Source organism: Ixodes scapularis, unplaced genomic scaffold (genome assembly GCF_016920785.2).
Source record: "Ixodes scapularis isolate PalLabHiFi unplaced genomic scaffold, ASM1692078v2 PGA_scaffold9__187_contigs__length_104089568, whole genome shotgun sequence".
In the NCBI taxonomy this organism is placed as follows: domain Eukaryota; kingdom Metazoa; phylum Arthropoda; class Arachnida; order Ixodida; family Ixodidae; genus Ixodes; species Ixodes scapularis.
In genome coordinates, this window is record NW_024609884.1 from 21,582,927 (window position 1) to 21,597,441 (window position 14,515).

A 14,515-nucleotide genomic window follows, 5' to 3' on the forward strand; every position below is an offset into this window, starting at 1 on the left:
GCAGTGTGGCGAAGGTTTAGCGGATGATGCGTTTTACGTTGAAGATACATTCCTTGGACTTCCAGATATTCTTTCTGTTTTATGCGAAATATTGACGAGAGCAAAGCAGCGTACTTGGGACCTTCGTAATTGCGGTGGCGATCACCTGCGAATGAGTCTCCTTTAATTGTCGAGTATGTAACGCGATGGCAAAGTCAATACGGGAGTGGTTCCGGTTGCGTGCGTACTTCATTGAGTTATTATTTATGGTTTCTGCTCATGTTATAATTGTGTGGTGCGCGTTGCTTGCCAACTTGTTGCTCGTAAAAACAAATATCTCTAGGATGCTGCCGAGATCGCCAGCATTTAAGGGTGTTATTACAGCCTTGAGACAAGCGGATTTACACAATTTAAAGATGTAAATTAGCTTATCCCAGGCTGTCTTAACACCATTTTTTACACCGTTAAGGGTGTAAAAAAAAAAAAGAAGTAAAAACAAAAATAGAGACTTTTACAAATTTATGTAATGCGAAACTAGAGCGCAGCTCTTGAGGAGGAGGAGGGGAGGGTACGGGGGGAGGGTATGCCTTTCCTCTTCCTCCGTACCCTACCCTCCTCCTTCCTCCTCCTCCTTTCTTCCTCCTCTCCTCCTGCCGCTGAATCAGTTCATGGGTGACGTGACACGAAATCGTGACGTCATTTTCCCCGCTAAATTTAGCGTGGAAACTGAATTGGTGTTGCAGTCACGTGATGTCAATTCATTTCCCCGCTAAATTTAAGTTGCTTGCGCATTGGGGGAAAATCTCGCTCCCCCACTGCGCAAGCACGGCGAACCCCGCCGGCTTCACGGCTTCCGTGACGATGCATCTGCGTTTCTGTGCGTTTCCTTGTGTTTTATTTCTGAGGCGCGTCCGCTCTGACCTGGAGCGCCCCGCCGGCTTGCGTGACGAAGCATCTGCGTTGTTGTGCTTTTGGCCAATGGGAATTTAACTGCCGTTTTGCTGCTACAGACGGTGACATACGACGCCGGCTTCGCTCCATGGGACGGTTAATGCTTTCGCATTAATATAGTCTGTATGCTTCTGCTGGCCGGTCGAGCGTTTGGAATGGTTCAGCCAATACCTTTGCTGCTAACAGAAACTGGCTGAATAGTCCGGATGATCGTTCTGTCCCTCATGAAATTACGTCACTGTGACGTCCCAGCGAACGTCCGGTGGCAACCAGTGGCTACTATAGGGTCTCTGCTATTCTGCTTCTAAAGTTCGTCTAACGCGTCCTTCGTCCCACCTCCAGTCATCGTTTCAATATTACGCAAACTTTGCTTGTCAGTCGAGAGGCTTTACCTGCTAGGTTCGGCTACATTCTATCAAAACGACCATGTATGTGCCAGCATTGCTCAACAAGTTAATTTTCCATTCTCAATGCCGAAACTTCCCGAATTCGCAAAACGTTCAATTGGCGTTTCGATGAACACACTATTGTATTCAAACCTTCGTGTCGAACACTGACGGAACTCTGAAGTTGCGCGGTATTTCTCATTCTTAAGGCCCGTTCACACTCTTGCGACTGAGTACGACCGAGAGAGACCAGACCGGTTTTTAAGCCACTTGCGATCTCTTAGGACCAGCTCCGCTGTAGCGCATCCGGTCCTAAGAAGTCGTAAGAGGATTAAAAACCGGTCTTGTCTCCCTCGGTCGTACTCGGTTGCATGAGTGTGAACGGGCCTTTAGTGATCCGTTTGGGCGGGTGATCTGGCTCCGTTGAGTGCTCTTCATATCGGGCGCTCACGCACGGCGGAAAAGCAACACCTACGTCGGTCGAAGCGTATCTCGCTTCGCCACATTGCAGCAACGTACTTCGGGGAAAACACTACACCAGAGCAGAATGACGCGCGCGCGTCGGGTATTAAAAAACAACAACAAAAACATTTGGTGAATGTTTTTGTGACGACTCAACCCTGCACAAACGTTTTAAAAATATACTTCCTTCAAGTATGCAAGTATATCTGATAGACTGCAATTTCTGACGAGCTGTGGTTGTGAGTTGTTTTTCAAACTCGAGATTAAAAAAAAAAAAAGCTTCTAATTGGGTATAATGATAATTTCTAAATCCACTGCATTAGGTGTAAGTGGGCTGCATTAAGGTTTAATTTTTATATCAAATGTCTTGTTTAGTTACCACTTATAAATATAGTCTTTCGACTGTTTGGGGGCAATAAATAGAGTTTAGAATTAAATGAAATGATCGAGCTTGAGCAACTCATATATGCGGAATCAACCGCGGCACCACCGCGCCGTGCTTCACAGGGGTGATGCAATATATGTGGCCCGGTGTTGCTTGACTAAGAGCTAACCCACTAAAGAGCAGCTGGTCGCATCTTTGAAATTGGTTTTATGTAAAATTTCGGGAATTATCACTTCTATATAGTTAGGCTTTCGACTGTTTGAGGGCAGTCAATAAATAAAGATTAGAATAAAACTTAATGAGCTTTAGCAACTTATAAATGGGAGCTTAGGAGTGACCATGAAGCTCTGGAGTAACCTTGAGTATGAGGCTTCACTTTGACGTAATATTTCGGCTCTGATCATATTTCGTGCCACTAAAGCGATACCAGTCATTTATTTTGGTTTCATTTTTGACTGGAGTTGCCCTTTAATCATTCCAACGGGATTAAAACAAAACAAAAAGAAGCACTTATTTATTGCTCCCATACAGATTTTTTATTGTCGTAAAACGTGACATACAAAATACTGTTTATGTATATATGTTATCATATGGCAAAACGCCTTGCCTTTTAGCTGCATTAAGAATGGCACGGTTTTATTGCAACCTTCCGACCTCGAAAGAAACATCCAATTTGGTACGCGATTTATTTTATTTTAACGCTGTTCCAGTGAAATGATATTTTGTTTCTTTTGTATTTCCAAAAGTAAGCATTCACACATGTGCATGCATGTGTGAATTGCATTTCCTGAATACTCACACTTTAGTCTTCACGGTATGCTATATATTGTTACAGAATTCAAGATAGCAATTGAGAAAACCGTAAATGAAAGATGACGCCGAAACCAACATTCAAATTTCCGTGCTCTCTCCAGTGGTGTGACTTCACAAATGGTAAAGACTTTCAGGTCGTGCAAATAGTCTTAACTCTTTCCTGACTACTGGAAAAGCAGCAATATTCACAGGACCATGCAACCCCTTTTTTTCCTAACTAATTTGCTTATGCAGAAATATGACACATCAAAATGTGGCCAATTAGTCGTTCTTTCAAAAGAAACAGAGGTTGGTATAGTGTGGAAAAAAGATTTTAAAATGTAATTAAAAAAGAAAATACTATGTGCGGAAGGCGTATAAATGCCTTTTGCACATACATAGCTGTAGACGTTTCAGCGTATGAACGCTGAAACTTCTACAGCTCTGTCAAATTAAACGACGAATAAAACAAAAGCTGAGTATACAAAATGTGCCCTACACCCTCAGCTACTATTACTTCTCAAAGCTAGTGTACTTTAACTGACATTGCTATTTTTGATTCGTCTTAGTGTTAGCCTCCGTAACACGTGTGCTTTTTAACGAAGGAATGCTTATATTGGTGAAACACAGATAGTACACCTCACATTTCCAGCAGAAGGCTTTCTTTGTGTTCTACCTTGGTTTTGTCATAGCCTTGATTGCAGTTTCTTCATATTTAGCATTTTTGTCCGCCTTGTTGGTAACATAATACGTGCACGCTGGCTCAGGACAGCATTGGAAATTGTAGTGATTCTTGGTGACAACCATCTGTTAAGTGATACCTATAACATTATTTAAAATGTCCCCAGAGCTCAATTGATGTCTAAAAAATATGCCACAATACTGTTGAATTATGTAAATAATTATATCTTTGTTATGAAGACTGTTGCAAGCAGTTGGCCATGTTAGACAAGTGTATCTACCGTTCCCAGGACTAGTTTTGACAGCACACCAGCTTGTGATCAAGCTCAAACCTACAAAGAAACCGAAACTACAGTTTTTCGGCTGTTCATGAGATTGTGGAGCATAATTCTCCACACTAAATTAAATTTTTTGACGGCGCTTGGAAACCATTGATTAACGGCGATCGATGGCCTATGGGCGCGGTCAGGAAAGAATTTGGATTTCACACAGTGAGGTCGCAGAAGCGTTGAACGGGATGCTACAAATTCCTAAACATCGCTCATACATCAATATCTCAAACGGATGGCCGTATTTTCTGGAAAAGAAGGGTGCGATCAAGCAAGGACTATGACGTCACGATCCTCTTGGAACAGCTGAGAATGAGGGGAAGTGACCTTGCTTCTCTCTCCCTCGCTTTGGTTCACCTGCTCGAGGGGATGAAGCGAAGAGGAGAGGGAATGAAAATTGTGAAGTGAGATGTCTCGTCGGCCTCATCGGCCTTGGTCAATCGCACACTTCTTTTCCAAAAATACGGCCATCCCGTAGAGATATTGCTGTATGAATGATGTCTTGGGGTTTTGCAGCATCCCACCTATCGCTACATACAGGCTTGGTTTGTGAGCTCCAAGTTTTAGTTCAGCATCCCTTTAAACAAAGTATATTCAGCATTTTTGCATGCTTCTCAGTGAATCAGGTTCCAAGCATTCTTTTCTCACCATCAAACGTCTTGTAATCTGTTGGGAACGTGATTTATGGCCCACTTTGTATCATTTCTGTCGTCACACTTCAGTGTTGCCAGTAGGGGCTCTTGGTTTGAGAAATACGACGAGAATAAAATTCAAGAATTCAAGCTTTTCAAAATTTTTTTTTTTTTCACACAATATTTAAGGGTCTGGTACAGCCGTGTTTATCGGTTGTTGAGCCAATTTTGAGGCAAATCAGCGACTATAAAAAAATCGCCGGTGTACTTTAAGAGAATGGCAACAGAGGAGTTGAATAGTTCTCTAGTTAAGCCTAGTCTACAAAGCATTCTCTGGTTCCTTGGGGAGAGTATAGCGTCCTTTATGGCCATCGCATACATGCAGGTTCTATAAGAGCAGTGCGACGTTGCCTTTTTGCAGAACTGCCTGGCACGTGCCCTGTACGACAACATCGCCGAGTCCCCCGAGGAGCTGGCCTTCCGCAAGAACGATGTGCTCACGGTGCTGGAGCAGAACCCGGGCGACCTGGAAGGCTGGTGGCTGTGTGCCCTGCGGGGCCGCCAGGGACTGGCACCGGGCAACCGGCTGCGCCTCATGCCCGGCATGTACGACCCAACTGGCCTGGGCTACGCTACGGGCACGGCAGCTCCGGGGGGGCACGCCGACGCGTCCCTGCTGTCGGCAGTGCCGCCTGCGGCCGCTCCTAGCACCTACCCGGGGCCCGGACAGAGGCATGCCAGGCGCCGCTCGTGGAGGGTGGATGCCAACAAGGTGCGCTCTTGGCCGCCGCCCGATTCGGGCCGATTAGTCCGGGGTCCGAATCGCCAAGTCTTCCTCTGGAGCCGTTCTGGTCACGTCCCGACGGTGTCTCTTCCTTTGTCACAGGTCGTGACGCCCAACAAGATTGGGGATGTGTACCTCTACGACGTTCCAGCAGGTGCCAAGATTCCGGAAGAATACGACGTGCCAGCCCATTCCACTCTACCAAGGCCAGTCACCCATGTGCATGCTGACACTGTCATTCCAGGTGAGTTTGCCACATTGTGCCTCATTTCTAATGCGTCATGGCCTGTATGTGACAGAATAAAAAGTCTCTGATTGACAAGTTGAACTTTTAGAAGAACATATTGTGGTTTGCAGTGTATGTGTACTAGGCAGGCTTTGCGAGCTGTTTTGATCCATTATCCCCTTAAATGTAAAGTTTTTTTGTTTTTTGTTTTTTTTTTGGGGGGGGGGGGGGAAGGGGAAGAGAAGGAGAAGGGGAAGGGGTCTGGAACCATGTTTTCAGGAGATTTTTTTTACTCAAAAATTATTTGTGTGCAAAAAATGCAAACTGGTTTATTTAAAGTACAGGAATAACATGTTGGATCTTGTGCTAAAATACAGAGAAGGGGGGATGCTGTTCATTTTTACAGTGACTTTGTATGGTAGGTCATGAAGAAGGATGTTTTATAGGTGGATTTTGGAAAAAAATATATAATGCCAGGCTAGGATCGTAAATATTCCCGAGGTTTTGCTGTCACTGAATATGCGCTCATTTTTAAGTCATCATCGTTACTTCGCTGAAGCAACGCCGCGATTTACGTCTCTGTCAAAGCTTTTCGCCTCTCTGAGCATCCGTAATCCGGGACGGTAACAAGAAAACATATTTCCTGACAAAGCATTTTAATTATTTTGCCAGCCAGCGAATGCAAACCTAAATGTGTTTGATATTGTGTTCGATATATGGCAGCACCTGTAATCCCCATAAAAAATGGCCACGCATTCCACGGCGTGCTTCCTCTCTCCGAATTAAGCGCACTCCCCATTTGAAGGTCAAAATAGAGCTACGTCTAAAGATGTGCTCCCCAGTTAAGGAGTTCATTATGTCCTTGTTGTTCTTGGTGCATTCCTAGCCCCTCAAGAAGGAAGAAAGCCCCTCCCGGCAACGCAGGGCATGGCGTACGATGAACCGCGGCCCTTCACATTATCCTATGACACACCACGCTCTTCTCTCAACTCCCACGGGGACGTGACACTATCCGTTGCACCAGGTAAGTCGTTTAATGTGAATCCAGATATTTCCTTTGCTTTTTTTAACTCAAAATGTGTTCTTCCACAAGGTGGAGGTCCCTTTCCCAGTGTCTTTCTCTCCATTCACTCTCATGCTTATTTTCCTCTCCAGAAAAGGAGCAGTTCTTTGTGCTACTTCCCGTAAAAAGAAGCGGGGTTTCCTCCCTCGAATGGAAGGGAGGAATGGAGGGGCGGTTTTTTTTTTTTTTATACTTTCTAGCTGCTCATCGGGCGATAAAGGTGCACTAAAGACGTTTCTGAGGTCATCTGTTCTTGGTGATAACTCATTCTACAGGACCTTAGCATCCCAGAAATCGAAAAATTATGCTCGTGTGACGTCTATTTCCCTACTAAAAATGTGATTGAAGTTCGTGCCACGCCCCTTTCTAAGTGGAAAAATCTGAAGCAGAGAATTCAGCGGAGGCGCCGGCGGTGTGACGACGGTCGTGCGTCAGCCAATTGCAAGCAGAGGCGCCTCCGCTGGATTTTGTACTCCAAATTTTTTCTCTCAGAAAGGGGCGTGGCACGAATTTCCATCACATTTTTAGTAGGGAAATAGACTTCGCACAAGCATAATTTTTGGATTTCTAGGGTGCTTGGAGCCTGTAAAATAAGTTATCATCAAGAACAAACAATCTCAAAAAACGTCTTCAGGGCTTGGAGATGAGAATCAAATGGGTAGATTATTTTTTAAATGGAATGCTCACAGGCTACATAGTATATACACCAAGTTTCGTGATTGTTATAGCTCTTGTAATTGCAATAATCAATTTACTAATGTTGATCATTTTTATCTGGCGACCAGACAACACTGTCCGAGTTAGTCGTACCATAATGCCCAGAAACCACATGATAGTTGAACGCTTTTTCATTGTAGCCTCCCCCATACTCGCCCAAGCTTGCCTTGGCACAATTCAATCGCAGCCTCTCACGCTATGACCGCTACTCTCGCTCTCACCCCCTTACTCTTTGACCTTCCACCCGGCATGCACGTGCGAGATCGTCGCAGACAACGGCGAGTTTGTCCGTGACAATCTTGTTGTCGTGCTGGAGCTGCTTGCCTGCGGGTCGAAGTCAAAATGGCCAGCTTCCAACGTCTCTTGATAACAGTCACTCTCATTGCTGCGATTGGTGTCAAAGACTCTGACGAAGCGAGCGATGCCGATGATGTCATCATCTCTAACCGCACGCTCGAAACGCGGAAGGTAAACAAGGAAGCTGAAGTGCGAGACGCCAAGAGAGCCAAGTCTGCGAGTGCGTGCAAGGGAACGCTGCGCATTGGGCGAGGTGCGTCACCGACCCAACAAACATGACGGCCTTCCCAAATAAGGTGGATCCGAGGGTCCCACATATAAATCGATTTATTGCGCCATTTACAAATCAAATTGAGCAAAAGTATAGTAACGTACAGTGGTTCCTAGCAGTATATATAGTTATCTCATACTTTATTTTTGGCGAGTCCTGACTCCTTTAGTGACCAGACTATGTTCAAAAGTCTGATGCGCCTTCAAACTTTTGAACAAAAGTTTGACCAAGTTTGAACGAACTTTACCCCGAAAGGTTTAAAGCAACAAATACAAATAACACGAGATATGAATGTGTGGAGTCTAGTAAAAACTGCACTGGAGTTTCTTTCGCCCGATCGTGCCACCAACGACTCGCTTTTAAAGCTCTGAATGATCGCTTTGTTTGGGCCTTGGCCTTGTGCCTCGTACCTTTTTCATCTGGCTTCCGCACAGGGCCTCTCCCGGGCACAGCTCCCTAGGTTCACTAGGTTCACAGCTCACTAGCTCCCTAGTGGGCCAAAAGACACCTGGTCTGCAGGCTTGAAATTCGACTGAGGCTCTTCGCTGGGGCGTCCTTTATAACCCTAGTTGTTTGTAAACGTAAGTCCCCCGACTTCCTAGAGTAAGCAACTGGTTGGGGAAAGGCACGCGCAGAGTGCGATGCCGACGTGCTACAGCAAACGCTGGATGGGCAATATGGCGTGCCTGATGATCACCAGTTGTGACCCTATACTCTGTTCACCCTTAAACGGAGACTAGAAGCTCAGCCTTCAGCGCGAGCTTTCTGCCCTTGCTAACACAAGTGTGAACGCGCAGGCATGTGCAACCAAAGCACTGCAGAAGCTAGTGAGCTTGCGCTGAAGACGGAGCTTCTATCTCAGCTTAAGGGTGAACGGAGCATAGCATATCAGCTGTATTTTTGGGGGTCGGGGAGCCTCTTAATTTAGTCTGGTTGCGTTCGCCTCAACCTAGAGCTGTGTCGGGTGCTGTGCCTCTGTCTAGTGTTTTCTCCATTCTACAGATTATCCCACTGAAAGTGAACGCTAGAGAAACTAACAATTTTCGGGAAGCCTGGATGCTTTTATGTGCATGCCTTGTCTTGCATATTTCATTGTCTCGTGCCAGCATCGCATTTAAGCGACGTTTGATCGGATTGCTACTAATTTGCAGAAATATAAAGTATGTTCTTCGGATTGTCTCGGGGCTTTTCGGTGAACCGTTAAAGCAATTCAATGCTTGTTTCATGAGCTAGGATAAATAATGAGTAGTAGGTACAGGCAGTACCATCAGTAGCACAGCACTGACAAGGGGTAAGTACTTATGGCATAAAAGAAACATTTTCAGTTATATTTGCAGCACATTTCGCAACTCCTTTTATTTAAATAATTGAAAACTTCATTTGAAACTGCAGAGTTCGATCTCCGTCAAAGAAATTCGAAGACTTAATTTAAATTGGGAACTTTTAAAACTTTTTGAATTTCTACACTCGAAATCTCAGAATTTTTCCAACTTGAATCTCAGTTCAATTCAAAATTTTCGAATTTTGACATTTTAGATTTTACTGAATTCGAACTTGAGCGAAGGCTCAAAAAAACTTTTCAAATTTGAACCTTAAAAGGTTCAAAATATTAGAAAACTTTCGAATGCGACTTGGGAGGTTTGCGGCATTCCTATAGTTACGACAGAGTATAGCTATAATTATGTGTAATTAACTTTCTCTAGTTTTTTTTTTTTTTTCCGCTATTGTTGTGGGCGGTGACATCATTTCTGCCAAGGTCACCATGGGCCAGGGCCCTGCAATTGTTAGACTCTCTGTGTTTTTGAAAGAGTAGAAACTCGTGCCAAAACTAGGGGTGGGTTATCTTTCGGGGGTGGGGCATCTGTCGGAATATTACGGTACTTTTTTTCCGGGAAATAGCCCCAATAAATCCCAACTTCAGGGGATAGAAGCCAAAATGCTCCGAAAAATGCAGAATTTGAAGAAATGAATTCCTATCACTCCCAAACAAAACAACAAAAAAGAACTAAATTTTTTAGAAAACCTCTCAAAGCATGGAAACCTATGTAAAATATTTTGTCTCATAGTATTCCCGCTCCAATTACGCAGGAACCAGAAAGGACGGTTTTTATCTCCGAGATATTGAGACCCGAGATTGGGACAGTCTCAATGCAGTTTTTCTTTTTGTAGGTGATCAGCACTTGTCTCCTAAATTTAGTCGATGTAAAAGAGACCTTGTTTAGTAATTGCTCCAAAATAAGCAACATGCAAACTGATTTGTCAGCCCCGGCAACTTAATAAATGCAGGAGACGGCCAGAAACGACGACGAATTTGCCTCTCGGTCAGTCTCTTCCGTTTGACATAATGTGTCTCTTGTTTCCAACTGTAAAGCCGTACGAGCGTTGAACAGTCTCTCTGTTCCCTCACCCTTGGGCACTTCGGCCCTTTCGTTGTCCAGGCGCGGAGTGGTACGACGTGCCCAGGCCCCAGGCTGATTACGACGTGCCCAGTTCGGAGCCTGTTGGTGCCTATGCCACGCCACCGCCACCCCGGGGGATAGCCAAGGTCGCCAGTTCTACGTATGATGTGCCCGTGGACAGTGGCACCCTGCGATGCGTGGCGGCGACGACTTACGATGTCCCGGTGTCCGGACGCTCCAGTGGCGTGTCGCTCCTGTCGACAAGCTCATCGTCGGCGGGGGTCTCTCCGGCAAGCAGTCAGTCGAGTTTGAACACGTCGCTGTCCTTGTCCAGTCTGTGTGGTACGTCCAGCATCGTGTGGTTTTGTTGCCCTGTTGGCTACCGTGCTCATTCTCAGTGGGTCAGTGTTGCTCCTAGGCATCATTGTTTGTGTGGGCAGTTCTTTTTGTAGTATTGTGGCCATGGATTGCATGCGGTGAAAGTTGTGGTCGTCTTTCGAAGCATTGCACAGGCAACGTTTTATAAAAAAAAAAGATTAATATTTTTAATTTTTATTTTTGCATGAATGTTTCTGCATATGCAAGTTGTTCGAATTTCTCGAGTATGGGAATCATTTTGGGGGCCTTCTTCTGTAAGCACGAGTCTGACGCACTTTGCTCGTTTTATCTTGCCCGTCATCTTCTATGAATGTGGTGTATGTGCTGAGATGGTGAGCTCTATGTACAGTGCTCACGAAACTTGGACGGAAAATATGAGCTATTTTTTTTCATGGTAGCACTATCCTGGCGGCAGCTGAGGAACTGCTTCGTGACATACATTGCATTCCATCAAACATCCTGAAGTGCTACGTCGAGGAGCCATTGCTCAGGTTCCTCCAGGATAGCACTGCCATGGGAAAAGACTCGGTTTGCATGCTTCGTATAAGTTTGGTGAGCACTGTACGTCAGCGATATTAGTACATGCATCGGCACCTGTCTGCTGTAAATTGAAGCAAATCATCACAAATGCAACCACATCAAAATTTAAACTGACCTTTTTCTGTTCGTGCATTTGTCATGTATTTGTGGTGTTCCTGTGGTGCTTCACACTGCTGCAGCTCTTCTGCGTAACGAGACTTTTTTTGTGCGTTAGTTTGTAGGTACATTCCACATGAGTCGACGTGCTGGTAGAGAGAGGAACAACGACAATGCTCCTAAATCTTGTGCTTCATTCCTTTAGCTCTCAGGATTAATGAATGTGGAAATATCTGTGTTCATTTTCAGTTACACATTGTATTGAGTTGGCTCATATGGACATATGGAATGGAACGATCAAAGCGCATAAAAGCGATTACTGTGGGTATTAAAAAACATACTCGTGGCACCCCTTGGTTTCTTTTTCGCCGTCAAGTCATTGATAAATTTTTCGGGTCCCTACGAGCTTATGCAAATGCTGCTGAAGTGTTTATTTCTGACTTTTACAGGTTAAACAACAAATTCCAGGCCAATGTTATATAGTTAATTGTAAATGAGACAAAAATAGAAATGAGAAGTCATACGGCATCAGGTTGTAGCTTCCCACCTTGATGTAGAGATGAGATGCACAGTGCATTGTTTTTGACTCAGGAGAGATACTTTGCAGGTTGTTGAGCTCAGTTAGTGTTTTTAGGGCTTAACATCTGGAAATACCTGTCTCATAGTCCAGTTATAAACTGCTTTTGCCTTGCAGACTTGCCTTGTGGCTTGTGTGAGATACAGGTGAGACTGGCCGAGCTCCGTAGTCATTTGCAAGATGTGTAAACTAAGCTCCCTCGTTTTCACTGTCTTCTCTCTCCCTCTAGCTCCAGCAGTTCACAAATACATTTAGCGCCACACCATGCCATTAAAGGACACATGCAAAGGAAAAAAACTTTTTTTTTAAACAGGCTAACTGGAAAAACAATATTATAAAACGAATTTACAACGAAAAAAGAAAAAATTTAGAGCTATATTTACGGCGCAAAACGAATTTGTAGTTGGCATTTGCGGGAGCCGCCGCTGGTCATGTGATAGGCCTGTGCGCCGCCGCTGCAAAGTCACGCCGCCGCCGCACGCAGAGCGTTGTGTGACACCGCTTCAACGCGTTTCTCCACGCCGCCGTCGCCGCCGCCGCACAAGTTCGTCTGCTTCGGGGCGCCACTGCCGTCATCTGACCGGCGCACAGGTCTATCACGTCTGCTTGCGCTTTTTCAGGAGTTTCCTTTGGGCTCTAAAAGTTACTTATTAATCTTAGTTTTTTGTTACACGTCAAACAAAGATTAATAAGTTACTTTTGAAGGCCAAAGGAGGCTTCCGAAAGAGCGCAAGCACCCTGTGACAAATAAGGGCCAGTCACGTGATAAATAAGGGCCACTTTTTCGCAGCGCCCGCGGGCGCCAACTACAAATTCGTATAGCGTCGTAAATATAGCTTTAAACATTTTTTTTCTTGGTTGTAAAATCGTTTTATGACATCCTTTTTCCATCTAAGCTCTTTAAAAAATGTTTTTTTCCTTTGCATGTGTCCTGGGCCAAACCATCCCCGTGTTGGTGGTATCGCACTTCACGAGACCAGAGGTGGGGTTTGACGTTTCAACAACACAAACGGCGATGTTGACCGAGAAGGTTTACACGAGGTGGCAGGGTCAACTGATCAAGGGAAGGGACAAAGAAGGCACGAAGCTCGGCAGAATACAGACACGCGAGTCTGCCAAAAGAAAGGGCCAAAACTCTCTCCATGTGTAGCCCTAGCATTTTCTCCGGTTAAGTGCGACCAATATGTCTGTGCATGGTGTTTTGCAAGATGCACTGCAGTATTATACAGAGGTGATTCATGAGGTATGCTGCAGCATGTTGGTTCGGTCTTCTCATCAAAACCAGGCTCGAACAGGTCAAGTCTGGAACAGGGCCACGAGGCGTACGACATCCCGGTCAGCGGTCCTCGACGTGTGGCCGACACCTGCCCCAACGTTGTCCCTTCTCGCGGTGGCCTGGGCACCGTACCCCCACCCCCTGGCCACAGCACCACACTCCTGCAGTTTTATGACGTGCCGACCAACAATGCTCCTGCCCCTTACTACGACACGCCCCCCAAGCGGGGTCCTATCACTCAGGGGCCGTGCATGGACGGCGTCTACGACGTGCCACCTCAGGCGAGTTTCACTCAACACTTGATTCTGCTGCCCGCAGGTGAACTGACTGAGTTCTAAAGAACAGCTGCAAGTTCTGTCCAGCTGAAAGCGAAACATAAGAAAAGCTATGCTCTAGTTTGACTGCAATGTGTGTTCACACCAGTTTAAGATAGGCAGGTGGGGAAACAACCACTGAACCCTGCTGCAGTGGTACGACCAGATTGTGTCCTCCTGGCGGCTTCCGCTCGGCAGGTACCTCCACCTTACAATAGATGGCGCGGTGGCAAGGCGACGGACTCTGGTTTACATGGAACCCTGCGAGAGAATGCACCGTGTCTGCAGCGATATTCTTTAATTTAAAGTCAAATTTACGAAATCCTGGCAAAAAAAAATTACCACGTGATTATTTACTGACATTTTTCTCAACTTTGATGCATTTTCCAGTGGGTGGCTGGCAATGTGAAGTCGTCTGCGAAAAATCTGACTTGCTCTTTGCTTTTTGTTGGCTTTGTTTTGCTCCCGAACGAGCTTGGAGCAGGCGAATATGGCGGGTAGCAGACAAAATTGTCATTTCTCGCTGTGTTTTGGGGCCTGGGGACGGCCAGGATTCTCAAGGTATGGGCCGCTATTGCTGTGTTCCGAACTGTCGGTTGAGTTACGGCCTGAAAGAAAAAATATCTGTGATATTTAACATGGGTGATGTTGAGTTCGGGCGACTCTGTTGTGCTGGGCACAGTACGACCACAGTGGAGTGCGACAGCGTACCGCTGGCTTCAAATCACGTCGAACTGTAACTTACCTTGCTTGCATGTACATAAACAGAGAAATCTTCTGTGGAGTGCAAGTCGTCTGCTTCTTGCGCAGGAGTTGCCGTGATGTCAGAACGATGCCGAACTCCGACAGGCTTTGATTGAAAGGATAGACCTCAAGGCTAGATGCCTTGAGATCTACCCATTTTTTTTTTGATCAGCCAATAAGAGCTTGGCGTTCTGACATCATCGCAACCCGTGTGCAAGAAGCAGATGAACTTGCGC

General features: G+C 45.5%; 1 protein-coding gene across 4 annotated transcripts in view; it reads left to right on the forward strand.

Moving 5' to 3' along the window:
- LOC8053273 (breast cancer anti-estrogen resistance protein 1) overlaps nucleotides 1-14,515 on the forward strand; it is a 52,434-nt gene that overhangs the window by 29,613 nt on the left and 8,306 nt on the right. For 2 of the 4 annotated variants that reach the window (XM_040207735.2, XM_040500031.1), the window contains exons 2-6: nucleotides 5,019-5,369; nucleotides 5,484-5,625; nucleotides 6,494-6,631; nucleotides 10,394-10,651; nucleotides 13,231-13,502. In XM_040207735.2, coding sequence (XP_040063669.1) covers nucleotides 5,019-5,369; nucleotides 5,484-5,625; nucleotides 6,494-6,631; nucleotides 10,394-10,651; nucleotides 13,231-13,502 — 1,161 coding nt within the window. Of the gene's footprint in view, nucleotides 1-5,018; nucleotides 5,370-5,483; nucleotides 5,626-6,493; nucleotides 6,632-10,393; nucleotides 10,697-13,230; nucleotides 13,503-14,515 lie in introns of all 4 variants that reach the window. The other 2 variants (XM_040207734.3, XM_040207736.2) reach the window with 1 other exon arrangement.